Below are 21,856 nucleotides of genomic sequence, written 5' to 3'. Positions count from 1 at the left end.
GGCCCTTGAGCGGTTCGATTTTCTACCGCCTTAGTTTTTTCGGGCCTCTCTTATCCACCATTTTTATCTCTTCATGTATCTTTCTTGTTTTCTTCTCTCGGACTTGTATTTGACCATCTCAGTCCCTCTATTTGAATGAATTTTCAACCATTCAGAAGAAAAAAAAAACTGCTAAAAATCACAACCCGTAGGAACTTCCAATAAAATTTCGGAACTCTGAAATTCAGTGCGGGCTCATTTGGATGTCGAGAAGATTTTGATTTGGAAATCTCATATTTGCAGCCCTTTTTGCTTTGACATTTGGATCCCGATCAAATCCTTGAATTTCCAATTCAGCAACTGACAGTGAAAAAAATCAGATTTCCAAATAAGCTGTGGAAATAAGAAATTGGAAATCCACAGATCTGGCAGTTCCTTCACCCTCTTGGCTCCTCAACCTCTCCCCTGCGGCAGGAATTACCCCCTTCCCTCTCTGTCTCCCTCAACATGAGCTGGCAGATCTATTCATTTTGTACTGAAAACTCAATTCCAAATCCAAATACAAAATCTGAGGTATCCAAACGGGCCTTGAAAGAATTGGTAACTACAAAGCAGAAGCCAAATAAGAAGAGAATGCAGTAACACCAAACATGCTGTTAGAGTTGGTGTTATTTAATCATTTATACTTCAACAAGCATCTTTATCAGTAGCCAGAACATAAAGGTCAGGTAACAACACCCTTAAGGGCCCATCTATGCACCATCTATCACTCCAGAATTTAACCCTCAAGGAACAACACATTCTCTACCTTTTGTGATTTCGATTTTTGAAGTTCTTGCGGATTGTTGGGTTTTAACATAATCATCTTGACGGTCATATTGAATGAATTTGATCTTAAAATTGACGGTCGGATTGAGTTAATCTCAACCATTATATTTATTGATTGATTTGACCTAAAGATCCGATAGTTGGATTTCATTAATTTTTATTATGGATCATTGTGATTTTACGACGGATCATTATAGATAACCTAAATCTGATGTGTAAGGGTTAGGTAAAGTTCTATTTTTGGAAAGTTTGTTCAAACCCTGGATCAGCTAGATGACTGTGACTTTTACATAGCTAGAAGCTAGAGAAAATCTCTCCTAATTTTGCATTTATTTGATATCAGAGGCACAAGAATTAGAATTTTCCCTATTGGTCCAAATCAACAAGTTTGAGAACACCACCACTAGGGCAAAGGCTTAACTACGATGAGTTATTTCAAGATAAAGGTTAGAATCTTTGATCTTTCACACTAGTAGGTGGTTGTCTTTATGCAAATTATAGTATTTACTTTTTGAGTGTCTCCTTGTGACATAATTTGATCAAGAGTGCAAATCACACACAACAATGGGCCTTCTGTCAACAATTAGTAGTGATGTTTAGCATTTAGTATATGCAAAAAAAATGAATATATATGCTCTTAAAAAAATGAATATAAAAAGTTCATCGAACTGGCACTTAACAAAACAGTAAATCTCATGATATAGATAATTCACCAGATGATGATGTCAATATGAAATATGTATAACTTCCCTCAAATTCATATGACAAAATTGTATGTTCACACAACTATAAAGTTTATACTTATCCACATCAACATCATAGATACAGAAAATGTCATCTCAGCTTTCATTCATTAAGCCGCATCTAAAATGCAATTTCCATATTCAAGACAAAGGTATATATACATATATACATACATATATATATATATATATATATATATGAGGAAACTGTTGGTGAGCTTAAGCTCACCAAACTTATGGTGAGCTAGCTTGCCCAATCACATGGGGGCCCAATTTGTTAGGATGATCCAAACCATTCATTTGAAAGTCCCTTACATAGATGGGGGGTGTACCAAAAATCAGCTCCATAGGATCATCCTAACCCCTCCATTTGTGGAGGACAAAAATGGAGAGACACAAGTTTGTCCATTTTTGTCCTCCACAAATGGAGGGGTTAGGATGATCCTATGGAGCTGATTTTTCGTACACACCCTATCTATGATAAGGCCTTGCAAATGAATGGTTTGGATCACTCCCCAAAATGTGGGACCCATGTGATTGGGCAAGCTAGCTCACCATAAGTTTGGTTAAGCTCACCAACAGTTTCCTCTATATATATATATAGGGATTTGCTAGGCAATTTTGCATAAAGCCATTTCGTGGCTATACTTATCCACATCAACATCATAGATACAGAAATGTCATCTCAGCTTTCATTCATTAAGCCGCATCTAAAATGCAATTTCCATATTCAAGACAAAGGTATATATATACATATATACATACATATATATATGAGAAAACGGTTCCTACACATATGTGTAGATAAGTTATCTACACACTAGCTTAAAATACAGTGGGGGCCACATTATTTGGGTGATCCAAACCATTCATTTTTAAGGCCCTCACATAGATAGGGTGTCCACAAAAAATCAGATCCATAGGATCATCCTAACCATTCGAACTGTGGAGGCAAAAAATGGACTAATTTGTGAAGGTTTAAAGACATCCATTTCACCTCCCCAAATCGTAGGGTTGGGATGATCCTATGGATCTGATTTTTTGTAGACACCCTATCTATGTGAGGGCCTTTAAAATGGATGGCTTGGATCACCCAAACAATGTGGACCCCACTGTATTTTAAGCTAGTGTGTAGAGAACTCTCTACACATATGTGTAGGAACCGTTTTCTCTATATATATATATATATATATATATATATATAGGGATTTGTTAGACAATTTTGCATAAAGCCATTTCGTGGCTCACTTTTGCATGAGACAACAGCCACACAGTCTCAATTTTTAGCAGATTTTGTCTTATTCATTTAATTCATCTGCAGTGGCTGTTGTCTCATGCAAAAGTGAACTGGGAAATGGCTTTCCTCAAAATTGCCTAGCAAATCCCATATACATGTGTGCATGCATGCATGCATGCATATATTTAGACACGCACGCGTGGACACATATCAGCTACTGAATCATACCTCCTGCAACACAAACACAGACATGCTTGTATTTCTTTAATACGGAAGACTGTGCATGTGATTCCAACCAGTTATTCCTGATTGCAGATAAAGACGGGACCATTTCCTCCTCCAACACTTGCCACAAGTTTTCTTTGACATGGGCCTTTGTTTGAAAAATAAAATGACAAAGGTCAATAATAAAGATCTAATTTGAATACAGCAAAGGTCAACTTTAAATTATCGAGTTAAAAATGTCAGACAATAATCAGTTGGATACTTCAACAAGTGAACACGATGCACATGATCATGAAATCATTCATTTGAAGAATAAACACGTATCTAAAGATGCATATGTCGTAGTATAGCACATAGGATTAACGGAAGTACAGGCAGCCAAATTATGCCCCGAGCAAAAAAAAAAACATGAGAGAATAATCTAATATTGGCTCATTATAAATAAAAGGAAATCTTTAAAGCAATGAAGCCTTCATTCTTATTTCTTACGGCATTTGAGGATGACAAGGTTTTAAATTTCAGTTTCGGTTTTGATTCCGGCTTTCACAGAAATGAAATTGTTTCAGTTTCAGTTGGAAATTTTGGCAGAAATCATGTAAACTCAACAAAAAAACATGGAAACATATGCAAATGATATAATTTTATGATTATACTTCAGAAAATACAGGAATAAGAAAAAATACATACTTACAAAACATCACATAAGCAAGACAACCATCCATAACAGTTTAATAACATCGAACACTTAAGTGACATGCGGTCACGCATGTCTCATAATTCAGAACATCTCATTTCACATGAAATTCATATAAATATTTATACATAATATATACACCACAATTCACATGCAATTTATATAATTATAGTTGTGTAAAACATACTGATATAGTATGCACTAATGCACTAATGCACTTACCAGTTACCATTTTGGTTTCGATATGCATTTAGATTCAGTATTATTTCAGTGGGAATGGAAACAGAAACATTTCGGTCGTTTAGTGTCGGTTTCGATGGAAATTTAAGACGATGGATGACAATAAAAGTGTTACCTTGAGAAAAGATGGAGAAGTCATATTCCAGGAAGCTCGAAAGGAGCAACTACTTAAGCATTTGCAACAAATTAAATAAGCACCATAGACTCAGAAAATTGTAGATTCCCCATGGTAAATTGTACTTCGAATGTTGTCAATCACCATGGTGAACTATATCAGTAAAATTACCGAATTTTCATAGAGATCTAGAACTTTTAAAATAATAATCAACAGAGAAAATCTCATCCAAGTGGCAGTCCCAACAACAAATTCTAATGAAAGAAAAAGTTAGCTTATCAATCAAAGAAATAAGATCTAACTAACAAACAAAATCAGATTTGCCGAATAAAGTCTAACTATGGCCCGAAAGGTATCAAACAATATATAGAAATTAGGGGGTGATGGGTCCAGGGTGTGTTGCAAGAGAAAATGCGAAGGGAAAGAATAAGGTTAAGCTTGAGGAGATAGATTCAAGGGAAATATCGGTAGGCTAAAAATAAATGATGGACCTGTACCTATGAAGTCGTAACGGGCCTCGGACGTCATTCTGCTGCAGGTGGTCTCCTAAAGGGGGAAGAGAGATAGCTAGAGTAGAAATAAAAGCAGTTGATCTTAGCCAAAACAAGGAGAATAAAGGCAGAAGGATCAAGGTCAAGAGGGGAAAAGATCAGAGTAGAAAAGGGGAAAGATTTTAAACCCAACCAAGAAAGAACAATTTATGAACCCAGAATAAAGGCAGAAGGATCAAGGTCAAGAGGGGAAAAGATCAGAGTAGAAAAGGGGAAAGATTTTAAACCCAACCAAGAAAGAACAATTTATGAACCCAACCGGAGGGAGTGAAAAGGGAAGGGGAGAAAATGACGTAGGAATGTAAAAGGGGAAAGAAACATAGAACAAGATAAAGAAACAAAAAGGGGAGCGGTAGGGAGAATGTAAGAAGGAAGAAGGTGTAGTCGAGTAGAGGAGGGGAGGAGAGAACTGAAAAAGGGGTAAAAGATGAACTGTAATGGAGGGAAGGAGAAAGACGTAGGCTGTGAGGAGGGGAAGAAGGAAGATGTCAAACAACCAAGAGAGGGGGGGAGATGTCGACCAACCAAGAAACGTAGGCTGTGAGGAGGGGAAGAAGGAAGATGTCAAACAACCAAGAGAGGGGGGGAGATGTCGACCAACCAAGAAGGGGGCTGAGGAGAGAGAGAGACGGGGAGATGTCGACCAACCTAGGGTTTTGTTTTGGTTTTCCAAGATTAGCGTAGGTGGGGGTTAAAAGCAGTATTTTTATGGTGGGAGGTTTGTGTATTAAGTGGTGGGCCATGGGTTTGTCTAATGGGGGATAAGTTAGGTCATGGGTTTGGACAATAGGAGGATAAGTAAGTGGTGTAGGGAAAAAGCTATTAAAGGTGGGTTTAAAAATGGGTAAGGGTAAAGTAGGTCATGTAAGATGGGTATGGTGGGCCATATGCTCATGACGGCACCCCCACATCTAGGCAAAATAAAATGCTAACAAATCTAATAAAATACTACCAAAAGAAAATATAATACACGTTCAATAGTCCCAAAAAAAAAAGGAAAAATTATTAAAAAAATGCAAAGTTTTGTCTAAATTGTGAATAAAGGGTAGTGATTTGAAAATTATAAAAAAGGTGTTGTCAAGTGAGAGAAGATGGCTTTTAGGACAAATATGCCCCTCCTAGTGGTTCCGTAGTATAAAATGTGGTTCTGTAGTGGTTCCGGGGTAGAAAATGTGGTTCCCTAGTAGTTCTGGGGTATAAAATGTGGTTCCCAAGTGGTTCCGGGGTAGAAAATGTGGTTCCCTAGTGGTTCCGGGGTATAAAATGTGGTTCCCTAGTGGTTCCGGAGTAGAAAATGTGGTTCCCTAGTGGTTTCGGGGTATAAAATGTGGTTCCCTAGTGGTTCCGAGGTATAAAATGTGGTTCCGTAGTGGTTCCGGGGTATAAAATGTGGTTCCGTAGTGGTTCCGGGGTAGAAAATGTGGTTCCCTAGTGTTTCCGGCGTATAAAATGTGGTTCCGTAATGGTTCCGGGGTATAAAATGTCGTTCCCTAGTAGTTCTGGGGTATAAAATGTGGTTCCCTAGTGGTTCCGGGGTATAAAATGTGGTTCCGTAGTGGTTCCGGAGTATAAAATGTGGTTCCGTAGTGGTTCCGAAGTATAAAATGTGGTTCCCTAGTGGTTCCGGGGTAGAAAATGTGGTTCCCTAGTGGTCCTGGAGTAGAAAATGTGGTTCCTTAGTGGTTCCGGAGTAGAAAATGTGGTTCCTTAGTGGTTTCGAGGTATAAAATGTGTTTCCCTAGTGGTTCCGAGGTAGAAAATGTGGTTCCCTAGTGGTTCCGAGGCATAAAATGTGGTTCGGTAGTGGTTCGAGGGTATAAAATGTGGTTCCCTAATGGTTCCGAGGTACAAAATGTGGTTCCGTAGTGGTTCCCAGGTATAAAATGTGGTTCCGTAATGGTTCTCGGGTATAAAATGTGGTTCCGTAGTGGTTCCGAGGTATAAAATGTGGTTCCCTAGTGGTTCCGGCGTATAAAATGTGGTTCTCTAGTGGTTTCGGGGTAGAAAATGTGGTTCCCTAGTGGTTCTGGGGTATAAAATGTGGTTCCCTAGTGGTTTCGAGGTATAAAATTTGGTTCCCTAGTGGTTCCGGGGTAGAAAATGTGGTTCCCACGCCGGGCCGGGTCGACCCGCATGTCACCCGGATTTTTGCCGTATTTTTTAAGATGCTCTTGGGAAATGTTATCCGCACTACCGTATTTTGATGAAGACACTCCTCACTTTATTAAAAGTACGGTATGGCCCACACCATAGGATGATCCAAACCGTCCATTAGCCACAGCCTAAATAGGTTGTGCCCCAAAAAGCATTTCCGTAGGTTTATCCTAACCCTCTGATTAGAATGTTAGAGGGTTGGTCCTAACCCTCTATAGATCGGAGGGTTAGGATCAACCTATGGAAATGATTTCTGGGACACAACAAATTTAGGCTGTGGCCCATCTAAATGACGCTTTGGATCATCCTATGGGGGGCCATACCGTACTTTTAATTAAATGCGGAGTGCCCTCATCAAAATACAGTAGTGTGGATAACATTTCCCTTTTTTGTATGGGAATTTGCTAGCCACCTTTGCCGAGGCAACTTCTCGGCTTGTGGCCCATCCTTTGATGCAAAGATTGGCAGAAGTAATATGGGTGCAAAGGTGGGTAGCAAAAGCATAATTGCAAAAAATAGTAATCATTACTTGCAAAAAATAGTAATCATTACGGATTTGTGGCTGAAGTGCTAAGTTTTAAATGAAAATTTACGAAAAAATGGAAGCAAAGTATTAAAATTACGAAAAAAATACCAAAAGGATGTACTAACATATGACAATTACCGAACTACAAAGTTTGACTGTCTTCCGTCGGAAGTCCGAACAAACCTTCGGACTTCCGAATGGAACCAATATTTTGGTTATGTATACTAGCTTCCATTCGGAAGTCCGAAGTTTTGTTCGGACTTCCGACGGAAGCCAGTAGAAAAGGGATAATTCCAAAGATTTTTATTTTCAAATTGAGTAAAAATTCGAACAATAATAGGGATATACATTGTGATCTTAGTGTCATGCAGGCAACCATAAATTGAAGCTTGATTTTGATGTTTTAGAATAAAAAAATGCAAAGAAAATGGATTTATCTTAAAAATGGGGAAAACAACAAAATTCAGTTTTAAGCTCAAAATTCATTTTCTTTGCATTTTGTAACACTGCTTCGATAAGTTTATCATGAATAAACCCTCATGATTACCAAACCCTGCTGTAAATGGCAACCTTCAAAACCCTTCCATGGAGTTTTCCAAGTTAGAAAAGTCTTAAGGAAGAAGAAGGTGGTAGGTGAGAAGGTAATAAGTGCATACGGATAGGTGCAAAAAGGTGGAGAGAAAAAAGAGGTAGGAGGGGTATATTTGTCCTAAAAGCCATCTTCTCTCACCTGACAACACCTTTTTTATAAATTTCAAATCAATACCCTTTATTCACAATTTAGACAAAACTTTGCATTTTTTTTATAATTTTCCCAAAAAAAAACAATATCTAACTGTTGGAATATGTAACTTACCTAAGGGCATTTACGACTTTGTACATTTCTTTATGTGAGTCGGGGGGAGATTACCCTAACTCATTCATTTTCCTCTCTAAACTTTCACTTAACATGGTATTAGAGTCTTAGAGTTTTCTGATCCCTAGGGTCCTCCATTAACCTTCATCTTCTCCATCTCCCTCACCTAGCCCTAAACCCTCACTTCCCCATCTCCACTCTCCTCTCCTCTCCTTTTTTTACGAACTAAAAAACCTAATCCCACGCCCTCTCTCTTTCCTCGAGAAACCCTAACCCTAATCCAAAACCCCGCCGCCCACCCCTTCTCTGTCCCTGCGCATCTCCCCTCCTGCTCCTCTCTCTGCTCGGTCGCCCCCTCCACCCCCCTCCCCAGAGTTGTCGGGACCCTCTGAGAAAGGACCGTGCGATCTCACCTCCCCCCCCGTCCCCCGCATTTTTCAGCCCACATAATTTTTCCTCCCCTTTTCATTCCTCTGTAAAACCTAAAACTCTTTCCCTCTTTCTATGTGCTAGATCTTCATCTCCTATCCTATTTTTTATTCTTGTTTGTCTTCGCGGCTGCTCTTATGCCTCATGGCTTCAATCTTGTCAAGCTTCGTCGATGACCATCATTCTTGGAGCTGCGTCTAGCTTTCTTGGCTTGCCCTAGTTAGCCCACCTATTCAGTTATCTACTGTTATTTATCTTTGTCTGGGTTGTCTGTTTTCTGTCTTGTTTGTTATTATGGAGGAAGTGATTGAGAATCCCTCCTCAAGAGTGACTCCTGTTGTTCGTCAGACACCCTCTTTGGCATCTTCTTCGCCACCACATCTTTCTGTGGATGGATCATTCCCACAGATTACTATTGTTAAGTTGGATGGGGCAAACTACATTACGTGGAAAGAAGTCGTCGAGAAGTATCTTATGGCCCGTGAGAAAGCCCACGCCATTCGTCGTGATCCTCCTCCTAAGACGGATCCCACCTTTGATCGATGGGAACAGGAGGATGCTCTTGTTTGTACCCTTCTATGGCAGAGTATGGCCCCTCACGTCTCTGGGCCATTGATGCTTCTGCCTACTGCGAAACGGATCTGGGATCAAGTTACTCTTCTTTACTCTGGCGTGGCAAACATTAGTCGGATCTGCTCTACCTATTCTGAGTGGGTGCATTTCCGCCGTGGTGATCTCCCTCTTTCCACCCATTACAGCCAGTTCGTTGGCCTATGTCAGCAGCTTGATGTTTACATGCCGCTTACCACGGATCTCACAGAGGCTGCCCGTCAGAGGGATCAGATCCGTGTTGTGCAGTACCTTAAGAGTTTGGGTCCAGAGTACACGCACCTTCGTCAGCAAATTATCGGTTCTGACGATATTCCTTCCCTTACTTAGGTTTACTCCCGAGTCCAGCAGTGCTCTCCTGGTGATCCAATGATATCTGTTCCTGTTGATGTTTCTGCTCTCGCGACCTATGATGGCAGTACTCGTCCGCCTCGTGGTGGGGCCTCCTCTGGTCGTGGTCTTGGCCGTGCAGGCCGTGGTGGTGGTCAATCTGGTGGTGGCTGTGGCCGTTCTTTTTGTACTCACTGTTAGCGAGAGGGACATTATATCGACCATTGTTATACCCTGCATCCCAAGCTTCGTCAGGCACGCTCGGCTCACATGGGTGCTACTACTGCTTCTGCTTCAGATTCCGCTCTCTCTGCTTCTGTTACTGCGCCAGCGGATTCCACCTATACATTATCCCGTGCCTATTATGAGGAATTCCAGTGTCTGAGGCTCAGTTCTCGTCCTCCCTCTACAGGTTTCGCCCAGCCAGGTAGTTCACCCACTACCTTTCTATCTAGCTCAAGGTCATGGATCATTGACTCTGGCGCATCCAACCACATGACTGGTAACTCTTCTCAGCTTCATTCTTTTCGCCCCCCTCTCGTCTCCCTCTCAGTCTATCACCCTTGCTGATGGGTCTACTACACCTATCACTGGTGTTGGTCATATCTCCCCTCATCCTGCAGCTACCTTATCTTCTGTTTTATGTGTACCAAAATCACCATTTAGTTTACTTTCAGTTAGCCAAATTACTAAATCTCTTCACTGTTCTGTCTCATTTTTTCCATCTTATTGCTTGTTTCAGGATCTCTCGACTGGGAAGACGATTGGAACGGGTCGTGAAGTAGATGGACTCTATCGTCTTGACTGCCAGCCGCCTACTGTGTTACATAGCTCTGTGGATACATTTCAGTGGCATTGTCGCCTGGGGCATCCTTCACTTCAGCGGCTGCAGCAGACTTCTCTGGTTCCCAGACCTTTTTCTAGTTTTTAGTGCGAGTCATGTGAACTCGGAAAACACCGTCGTGTGTCGTTTTCTTCCCAGGTCATTAGTAGAGTGTCTAGTCCATTTGAATTAGTTCATTCTGATGTATGGGGACCCTCTAGGGTCGCATCTAGTACTGGCTTTCGGTATTTTATTGTGTTTATTGATGACTTCTCACGCATGACATGGTTATATTTACTGAAAAGTAGATATGACGTGTTCTTTGCTTTTCGCACATTTCACTCTGAAATTAAGAATCAATATAATTACAATATTAAATGTCTTCGTACTGACAATGCTAGAGAATACTTTTCTGATACTAATGGCTTTCAATCCTATCTCTCCCAACATGGGATTCTATATCAGTATTCATGTGCGTACACCTCTCAACAGAATTGTGTTGCTGAGAGGAAACTTCGTTATTTGTTTGAAGTAGGTCGTACTCTTCTTTTTCAGATGAGTGTTCCTAAGGCATACTGGAGTGATGCCCTTCTCACGACGTGTTTCTTAGCGAATCGCCTTCCTCCGTCTCAGAGGGTGCTTTTTCTTTCGAGATTTTATCTGCTAGTAAGGAACTGTTTCCTCTGACACCTCGTGTATTTGGATGCGTTTTGTTCATCACCTTGGACCTGCCGTGACAAACTCGATCCCCGATCTGAGCATTGTCTTTCTGGGGTATTCCCGTACGCAGAAATGCTATCGTTGCTATAGCCCTCGTCTGCGTCGATGGTTTGTCTCAACCGATGTTACGTTCTTTGAGGCTGAGACATTCTTCAAACATCGCGTGGAATCTTCCACCCCTTCTCTCGAGTACGAGGTATCGCTTCCCTTACCAGATCTACATGCTTCTCTTCTGTCATCTCCTGTTTCCATGCAGCCACTTTCTGCAGATTATACTTTTCTGCCACATTGGAGAAGCCAGCTCCACGTAAAATTACAAAGCAGTATCAGCGGCGCCAAGTTACAGATAGGTCTCTTCTACCTTCTCTCGCACAATCATCTTCTGAGCCGATGATCCCTCTCTCCAGCTCTCTGGCATCTTCTCTTCCGCCTTCCACTGTTGTTTCTGATTCTCCTATTGCATCTCGTACGAAATCCCGTTCCACTGCACATCCTATTTCGAATTTTGTTTCTTATGATAAGCTCACCAATACCTTCCAGAGCTTTGTTTCATCTTTGTCTTCTATGTATTTACCACAGTCAGTGGCTGAGGCTCTTGAACATCCTGGCTGGCGTGATACAATGAACCTAGAAATGGACGCTCTTCATAGTAATGATACATGGGATCTGGTTCCCCTACGCCCTGGTGCCCGTCCTATTGGTTGTCGGTGGGTTTTCTCCATCAAATACCTCCCTGATGGTACTGTCGAGCGCTTAAAAGCATGGTTAGTCGCGAAAGGATACACTTAGACTTTTGGTGTTGACTACACTGAGACCTTCAGTCCAGTTGCGAAAATTCCCTTTATGTGCTCCTGTCTCTTGCTGTTAATCATAGCTGGCCTCTTCATCAGCTGGATGTGAAGAATGCCTTTCTCCATTGCGACATGACTAAGGAGGTGTATATGGTGCAACCACCAGGATTTGTTGCTCAGGGGGAGACTTCCTCCTATGTATGTCGCCTACGCAAGTCACTCTATAGCCTCAAACAATCTCTGCGTGCGTGGGTTGGAGATTAAGTGAGGCAATCATGCGCTTTGGCATGAAACAATGCGCAGTTGATCACTCAGTCTTCAGTTATCACTCTTCAGCTGGGTGTATTTTGTTGATAGTTTATGTGGATGACATAATCATCACATGGAGCAATTCTCTACTAAGGATTTGGGTCAGCTCAGGTATTGCTTGGGGATAGAGGTTGCTCGTTCTTCTAGAGGCTTGTTCCTATCACAGAGAAAGTATGTCTTGGACTTGCTAAAAGAAACAGGCAATCTTGGAGTTGAACCAACTTCTGCACCCATGGATCCTAATGTGAAACTCATTTCAGAAGAAGGGGAGTTATTGAAGGATCCTAGCAGGTATCGCAGGCTTGTCGGTAAACTTATATATCTCGCGGTTACTCGGCCAGATATTTCATATGCTGTTGGAGTTGTCAGTCAGTATATGAGCTCTCCACGTACTTCTCACTGGGTTGCGGTGACACAGATTCTCAAGTATTTGAAAGGGGCTCCAGGGAAGGGATTGATGTTCAAAAGACATGGCCATATGAAAGTTGAAGGCTTCTCTGATCCAGATTGGGTTGGATCCCCAGCAGATAGACGGTCCACCACTGGGTATTGTACATTTGTATGTGGCAATCTTGTTTCATGGAAGAGTAAGAAGCAGGATGTTATAGCTAAGTCAAGTGCAGAGGCTGAGTACAGGGCAATGGCACAGACAAGCACGGAACTTATTTGGCTACGTTCACTTCTTTCTGAAATTGGCTTCATTTCATCTTCTCCTTCGGAGCTTTATTGTGACAACAAAGCTGCAATATACATTGCCAACAATCTAGTCTTCCATGAGCGCACCAAAGATATCGAAGTGGATTGTCATTTTATCCGACAAAGAATCCAGAAAAGAGAGATCTGCACTGTGTTTGCTCGGTCAAGGGACCAATTAGCTGATATGTTTACAAAGTCCTTAAATAAGTCAAAATTGAGTGATATATGTAACAAGCTAGGAATGTATGATATCTACATTCCAGCTTGAGGGGGAGTGTTGGAATATGTAACTTACCTAAGGGCATTTAGGACTTTGTACATTTCTTTATGTTTTAGTATAAAGATATGAGTCAGGAGGAGATTACCCTAACTCATACATTTTTCTCTCTAAACTTTCTCTTAACACTAACAACTAAGATGACTGAATCACATCAATGACCTACCACCACACTCACAGGAGTTACAAAGCTTCCATGTGTGAGCAACAAATCCAACATTAATTTATTCGAAATTTCAGCACCTTATGGCTCCCATAAGTGTAAGAAAGTTAGGAATTTCATATCGGCAATCAGATGGCAGAGAAAAGTTTCCAGGTAATCAAATGAAAAAGGATAAAAGTGATACTTGCACTGCCAGCGTCAACAAGATCTTCCAAGTGGAATCTGATGTCTCAAATGTTAGGATTGGCACATTTGTCAGCCATGAATGGTCTCCAATCATACATTTCAGTGAAAAGTTGAACACGAGCACATGACACAAATATTCAACATACACTGCGGAATTCTACATGTGTGTCCAAGCTCTATCGCTGAAGATAGTGATGTTACTAATCCAAAGAAGGTTGGAAATCATTAGCAGAAGACTTCCATTTTAATGACAATCTACCATAGTTACTAATGCAACTTACAGCAGTATCTGATGCGTAAGTCCGATGATCCTCAAAAATGACTTTGAGCGAGTGCATGTTGATAACAGGCAACTGAAGTTTGAACACCTCATACGTTTTCCCCATACTCTGATTTGCCCATAAGAAATTTGTGTTAAAAACTGAAGGACTGGTTAAAGAAGAGCACATCCTGGCCAGCAACAATGAGTAGAGTACCTGAACAATGTGAAGGAAGTCCCTTAAGAATAACTCTTGTGTTGTAAGGGATTGATGAGTACATGCCAGAACTTCCAGCATATGTTTGATTGCCACATCAAATATTCCAAGAAGAGCATACCACCTGAATCAGAAACAAAATTTGCAAATATAACTACAGTTTTAACCTAATGCACACATACCAATAGCCCTAACTTCTAAAAGCATAGATTATTTGTAACTTACTTGCCAATGTTAAAATGAACATGATCATTGATATAGCTCCAACTGTTTCCTTTGTATACAGAAAGTGCATTTCTATATGTCCGAATAGCATGTTTCCTCTGTATGGACAACATAGGAAACTCAAATGTCCCAAATGTGTACCAACATTTTATATGCAAAATATAAACTTTCAGTTGTTTTATAAATAAATACCTGGCCGGAGATATCGTAACGGTTACCAGCCTGAACAAGATGAAATCCGTACTTGCGTAACATGGGTGGATTAGAATACAAGTAGCAATAAGATGATTGCTCAAGCATTACAGCAGCATGTAAACGAGGTTCCTGATAAAAGGAAAACTGTCAATAGAAGAAAATAACAATGGTTGTATGTTAAACAACTGTACAAACAGTACCTCATTGGAAACACGGGAATAAACACCAGCTGCCTCTTTGTAGTGTCCCCAGGTCTTGAGCATTTCTGCCCACCATAGACCACACCTTGTAGCGTTTCTTTGACCGGTGGTGCCAATTTTCTGAAAAGGATTTTACACAATGGTAAAAAGAAAAGATATAGCAGAGTAACAACACATTAACTTCTCTACCTATCACAAATTGATCTGAGCCAGCCCTAAGAGACTTTTCTTTGCTATCGTTTTCGTTTTCTATTGAGACTTAGTTTATACCATATTTGTCTTCCTCTGCTACTTAATCTTATTCTTATATCCATTTTTGCTATAACTAATACTACTTCACATTACATGTCATATATGCTCTACATGGATTAACTATGTGAAAGTTTAGTAAATGTATTTCATTATTAAAATCTCATAGGCCATAGAATATTTTTGGTGATTATGGGCAATGGGGTTATTATCTAAGTATTTGTTTCTAATAGTTTAGGATTATTTATTTTCCTTCTTTTGAAGATTAATATTTCATGTAAATCAAATGTACAGAATCTTATACATCACAGGAAGCCTCCATTTCATCCATATCTGATCAGCTAATGTAGATAACCCTGTGTGACGACTAGTTAGGGTGCAGTGAAGTCATAGGAATAGGGTTCAATTAAGATGTTCTTTATGAATAGTAAGGCAGACCCCACTTATGAATTTAACTTACTTTGATCTATTAGTGCCCTATGTCAAATAACCACTACTTACTCAAGTGATTTAGAGAAATTGTGAGTTATATGGTGGAAATCAAGTTCAGAGATGTTTCCATTTGTTTAATGTCAAACTAATAAGAGGTGCACATTTGCAATTTTTTATTCAAAGCCCTCATAATTTAAGCTTTCTAGTATCTTACTTTTAGGTTTTTGATCTAAAAGTGTTTGAATCCATATATGCGTGTTTATATGGGATTTGAAGAACCTACAGTTGGATTCCAAATCCCCACTCTAGTGAGACGACAGAGGGGTAGGGAGAAGGGGTGTGAATACCCTAACCAAGTGCCCGCATACCAAATCAAACTTTATATGGGATTTGAAGAAACTATGGTTGAATTCCAAATTGCCACTATGGTCAGGACAGCGGGTTAGGGAGATTAGGATGGGGAGTGCATACCCTAGCCATGTGCCTGCATACCAAATTAAACTGACGACCCCAGTCCGTGGCAAGGACAACTGAGCAGTGTGTCCCATGTAGGGCCATGCCGCTCATACACATGGTTTTAAACTTCTATCCGCATGTCAATTTCGACCCAACAGGTGTAGACGTCCGTGGGGACCGAAGTCCAAAGTTTGATTCATTGCAATGCGCCCGCACAACCAAAATAGCCTATATATCCAGGAAATATTAATGTCATTCCATTAATATGATGGGTAGAGTAAAAGAAATTGCATGAACATTAACTTTCAAACCATGTAAATATCTATGTTTAAAATGAGCCTTACGGTTCTAGTAGCGCATGTCAGTAGGTGTCTGATCTTGTTAAACCATTATGGATGGTTGTCTTGCTTATGTGACGGTTTTTGTGCATATTTGTAATACCCGGTAAAAATAACAGTTATTATGCATAAAAACTATTCACATGTTACTATTCCCCTCAGTTTTTCCTATAAATAGAGCAGTCAGGAAGAGAAAAGTAAGAAGAAGAAAGATAACAGAGGAAAAGAAGGAGAGAAAGAAAAGGGAGGAAGAGATAAAGAAGAAGGAAAAGGCTAGGAGAATCACTTCTCCCTGATCGTTGTCATCTTCAAGGTCAAGCATCTTCAATTCCCACTTCTCAGGTTTGATAAGGCAGGTGATAACTAGACTCGACTGGTATCTTTTCTCAATGAAAGTGATGGGGATATGATTATATGTTGTTTTATTAAGATATTTCTTATCTGTTTTACTTCGAATATTCATTGTATACATTTGGGAAATATCAAATCATATTTGTTTCAAAATGATGATATTGTGTTTCATTAAATGGAAGAGGTAAATGTGCGATAGTCTCTCTCGTGTGACGTGTTTGTACCTCTGAGCCGTCGACTTACCCAAAAGTGGAAGCGGGCCAAGTCCAAAGCGGACAATACGAGGGTGAGACGGATCGTTACAGGAAACTTCAGAAATAGAAACAGTTGGAAACTATTGGGCTTTAAATGATTTGTTTTACTATCATGTTAAATTGTTTCTATAAAAAATCGTATTAGTATTAGTTTTAAATTCATATTTTGTTCTATACAAAATACTGCATATTTTATAGAACTGTCTCTTATTATTGATTTCAGCTACTTGTCGAAGCTTCTATATACCTGCTCTCATAACCCTCTTTTTCCCACCAGGATTTGAAAATTTGAATGCGGGAGTATTTGTCAATGGGGAACCTTAGTTATGAGAATTGTGAAAGCAACTTGAGGAAATACGGAAATGATGAACCTAGTCAATCTCCCCATATGTTAAAAGGTTTTAAATATGTTTTGTTGTGTAATTATAAGAATAAATATGTTTTGTTGCCCGTAGCGATCCGTGCAGTAAAAAATCCGGATCGTTACAGTTGGTATTAAAGCCAGGTTAGCTGCAGTCTAGAACCAGACAATATCAGAGCTACCAGATTTAGTCTGTGAGGAAACTGGTTGCACGAGTCTTGGGTATGTCTTAGGAAAGGGGTTAGATAGATGAAACATAGGCAATAGATCGAGCTTGAAATATGTCTAAACCTCCATGTGTTAGTCTTACAGATGCAGAATGTAACCATTGCTTGTTGTTACGATTAGGATAGAACCATTTTCTCCTGAGAGTATGGAGAGATGAATTTCGGAGACGAAATTCTTTTAAGGGGAACAGAATGTAATACCCGGTAAAAATAACAATTATTATGCATAAAACTATTCACATGTTACTATTCCCTCAGTTTTTCCTATAAATAGAGCAGCCAGGAAGAGAAAAGGAAGAAGAAGAAAGAGAAGAGAGGAAAAGAAGGAGAGAAAGAAAAGGGAGGAAGAGAGGGAGAAGGAAGAGGCTAGGAGAATCACTTCTCCCTGATCGTTGTCATCTTTAACGTCAAGCATCTTCAAATTTTCACTTCTCAGGTTTGATAAGGCAGGTGATAGCTGGACTCGACTGGTATATTTTCTCAAAGAAAGTGATGGAGATATGATTATATGTTGTTTTATTAAGATATTTCTTATCTCTTTTACTTCGAATATTCATTGTTTACATTTGGGAAATATCAAATCATATTTGTTTCAAAATGATGAAATGTGTTTCATTTTGAAAAATGAAATGAAATGTTGGATTTCATATGCACGAAAAGTTTGAACGAAAATGAGAAATGGAAGAGGTAAATGTGCGATAGTCTCTCTCGTGTGACGTGTTTGTACCTCTGAGCCATCGACTTACCCAAAAGCGGAAGCGGGCCAAGTCCAAAGAGGATAATACGAGGGTGAGACAGATCGTTACAGGAAACTTCAGAAATAGAAACAGTTGGAAACTATTGGGCTTTAAATGGTTTGTTTTACTCTCTGGTTAAATTGTTTCTATAAAAAATCATATTAGTATTAGTTTTAAATTCATATTTTGTTCTATACAAAATTCTACAGATTTTTATAGAACTGTCTCTTATTATTGATTTCAGCTACTTGTCGAAGCTTCTATGTACCTGCTCTCATAACCGACTTTTTCCTACTAGGATTTGAAAATTTGGATGCAGGAGTATTTGTCAATGAGGAACCTTAGTTATGGGAAGTGTGAAAGCAACCTAAGGAAATACGGAAATGATGAACCTAGTCAGTCTCCTCAAATATTAAAAGGTTTTAAATATGTCATACTTGGGATGTTTTGTAAATTCAGGATGTACTTTAACCTTCCGTTGTGTAATTATAAGAATAAATATGTTTTGTTGCCCGTAGCGATCCATGCAGTAAAAAATCCAGGTCGTTACAATATTTGTGCTTATTCAAGCATTTACAGAAGTTTCACGTTAAATTTTCACCGTTTCCATAGACTTCCATAAACTTTCATGATTTTTACATAATTTCCATGGGAATTCAGTAGACTTCCACAAAGTACTTCCACTTCTGTGGGGACCAAAGTCCACACAGAAACACACAATTGTAACCTGGCCCATATATTGTTGTCATCCATGGCTTGGTTGGGTTGCAAAAGAGCTATGGCCTTGGCTACCCAGATCAGTGGAAACATTGGTCATGTCACCAAAGATCCCTACTAATTCAAAAACAAACACCAAAGAACCTACCAATCTTGACCACTAAGACAAGACTAGATGATGCTATCACAAAGACGTGAGACCTACAACACTTCCCTACACTGTGGAAGCCTCATAACCTATCATATTCAAAAATGGTTATGGGCGCAAATACAAGAAGATAGACTCAGCATTTTCCAAATATATATATATATATATATATATATATACATACTAGTAAAAAACCCTGTGCGATGCACGGGCCGACAAAATCATTTCATGTGATGATGGAACACATCAATAGGTTGTGCCTGTAAAATCATTTCCATAGGCTGATCCTAGCCCTCCAGTCTATAGAGGTTTCCATAATTAAAAAAGCATAAAGGAGGGGGTAGGATTGAAAATATGTGGGTTGAATGGGTGTCTTTGTTAAAAAAAGTCAAAAAAGTGATGTGTAATTATCATAGAATTTTGGGAGAAATTCAAATAATTCTCTCCTTTTCTCTTCTGCTATATATATATATATATATATATATATATATATATATATATATATATATATATATATATATATATATATATATATATATCGGAAAAGTGTTGATACTCGGTCTTGTAGCTAAGCTTATCTACTCGGTCGGGTTAAATACAGTGGGGGTCCACATTGTTTGGGTGATCCAAACCATTCATTTGAAAGTCCCTTACCCTAGATAGGGTGTCCAAAAAAAATCAAACCCATAGGATGATCCTAACCCATCCAACAGTGGAGGGAAAAGGGGGCAGATTTGTGGACAAACTGTGTCTGTCCATTTTTCCCTCCACTGTTGGATGGGTTAGGATGATCCTATGGATCTGATTTTTTGTGGACACCCTATCTAGGTAAGTGGCTTTCAAATGAATGATTTGGATCACCCAAACAATGTGGGCCCCCACTGTATTTAACCCGACCGAGTAGATAAGCTTAGCTACAAGACCGAGTAGCAACACTTTTCCCTATATATATATATATATATATATATATATATATATATATATATATATATATGAGAAAAGATTAGGTACTCCCTGGAGTAGATAACTTATCTACTCCCTAGCTTAAAATAACAGTTGGGGCCACATTGTTTGAGTGATCCAAAGCATTCATTTGAGGGGCCCCCACATAGATAGGGTGTACCCAAAAAATCAGCCCGATAGGATCATCCTAACCCTATGAACTGTGGAGGCAAAAAATGGACAGATTTGTGCAGGTTTATACACGCCCATTTTTACTTCCACAGATCATAGGGTTAGGATGATCCTATCGGGCTGACTTTTTGGGCACACCCTATTGATGTGAGGGCCCATCAAATGAATGCTTTGGATCACCCAAACAATGTGGCCCCAACTGTTATTTTAAGCTAGGGAGTATACAAGTTATCCAGGGAGTACCTACTCTTCTCTCTCTCTCTCTCTCTCTCTCTCTCTCTCTCTCTCTCTCTCTCTCTTTATATATATATATATATATATATATATGAGGAAATAAAGTATGTGCAGCTGCACAGACAAGCTATCTATGCATGGCTGCACAAACCATAGTGGGGGCCACATTTTTAGGGGGATCCAAAGCATTCATTTGGAAGGCCCTTCCATGGATAGGGTGTGTACCAAAAATCAGCCCTTTAGGATCATCCTACCCCTGCCATTTGTGGAGGGAAAAAATGGGCAGAAACAGTGTCTGTCCATTTTCCCCTCCAACTTTGATTGGGATAGGATGATCCTATAGGGCTGATTTTTGGTACACACCCTATCCATGGACGAGCCTTCCAAATGAATGCTTTGGACCCCCCCAAAAATGTGGCCCCCACTATGGTTTGTGTGTGAACCATCCATAGATAGCTTATCTGTGCAGCTATACATACTTCATTTCCTCTCTCTCTCTCTCTCTCTCTCTCTCTCTCTCTCTCTCTCTATATATATATATATATATATATATATATATATATATATATATATTGAAGAAAAGCATTTTCAAAAGCTTGGGACAAAGCTTGGGACACTGACATAGATATAGATATCCTATAACATGAGATAAAACATGTGTATAAATAGAATACCATAAAACTCGACTAGATTTATCTTGTAAGATGGAATTATATAGATACAGATATCCTATGAAACGAAATAAAAAATGTATAAATAGAATACCATAAAACTTAACTAGATTTAACTTATAAGATAAAATTACAAAAATTATAATTTAACTTAGAGAGGTACAAATTAGTAAGACTCCCATAGTCAAAATTATAATTGTAATTATGCAACAGTCATAAGCATAAAGGAATCTCTATGGATTTTGAGCATTTTTTATTTATGACATGTTGTAATGTATCAATAGGGTAGTTCCAATTTTATTTTATTTTTCAGAACAAGATTAAGGCATATATTATCTCTATACAAACGTGAAAGGATTAGCATGGCAAAACTAAAGGCCACGCAAGGGTGCTTCAGTGAATAATAGAGAAACACCAGCATATCAAAAAATTTAAATGAGAAGAAATTTTAATGACATCCCATGGGTTCCCAGAGCATTCATCCTCTGATTAAAAAACAGGACCTTACAGTGATACAGGCAAGGAAGCGGGAACATACCAAATATGTATTAAAAGCATTCTCCATGCAATACTCAGCATCCTTTCTTGATTGGTCCAACATAAAAGATGCAAGTCCAATCATCTCCTGCATGAGCACCAAACATAGCAAGTAGAGAATAGAAGTTTATTAGCAAAAATGGAAACACATTTACTAAAGCATCTGTGGTACAAAACATTTTTCTTAGAGAGGAAGTAAAATAGGAAAGGAACATTAACAAATAAACTTCGAAAAGAAAAAAAAAATAGAAAGACTCAACAACTTGAGATGGCATAGAAGAACTTGGATGCTAATAATGTAAACTACAAAGTTTAAACAAAAATCAATAAATAGAAGTATGTATAATATAAAAGAACATGCAATTTTAGAAAACCACTGACCATTTCACTAAATGATTGATTCTCATATTACCATGGGCATTTCCATAGAACA

The 21,856-nt window shown here is 39.2% G+C and overlaps 1 protein-coding gene across 2 annotated transcripts in view; it reads right to left on the bottom strand.

The window, feature by feature from the left end:
• LOC143885086 (Tetratricopeptide repeat (TPR)-like superfamily protein) overlaps positions 1-21,856 on the bottom strand; it is a 73,726-nt gene that overhangs the window by 33,159 nt on the left and 18,711 nt on the right. For both annotated transcript variants that reach the window (XM_077389057.1, XM_077389058.1), the window contains 7 exons: positions 21,425-21,511; positions 14,578-14,697; positions 14,375-14,506; positions 14,183-14,280; positions 13,958-14,081; positions 13,763-13,870; positions 3,016-3,160 (listed from right to left, as the gene is read on the bottom strand). In XM_077389057.1, coding sequence (XP_077245172.1) covers positions 3,016-3,160; positions 13,763-13,870; positions 13,958-14,081; positions 14,183-14,280; positions 14,375-14,506; positions 14,578-14,697; positions 21,425-21,511 — 814 coding nt within the window. The remainder of the gene's footprint in view (positions 1-3,015; positions 3,161-13,762; positions 13,871-13,957; positions 14,082-14,182; positions 14,281-14,374; positions 14,507-14,577; positions 14,698-21,424; positions 21,512-21,856) is intronic.

This window comes from Tasmannia lanceolata, unplaced genomic scaffold, assembly GCF_043159265.1.
Source record: "Tasmannia lanceolata isolate RefF3 unplaced genomic scaffold, GAP_Taslan_0.1 ptg000008l, whole genome shotgun sequence".
NCBI classification, from domain to species: domain Eukaryota; kingdom Viridiplantae; phylum Streptophyta; class Magnoliopsida; order Canellales; family Winteraceae; genus Tasmannia; species Tasmannia lanceolata.
This window is presented reverse-complemented; position numbering and strand designations above follow the sequence as displayed.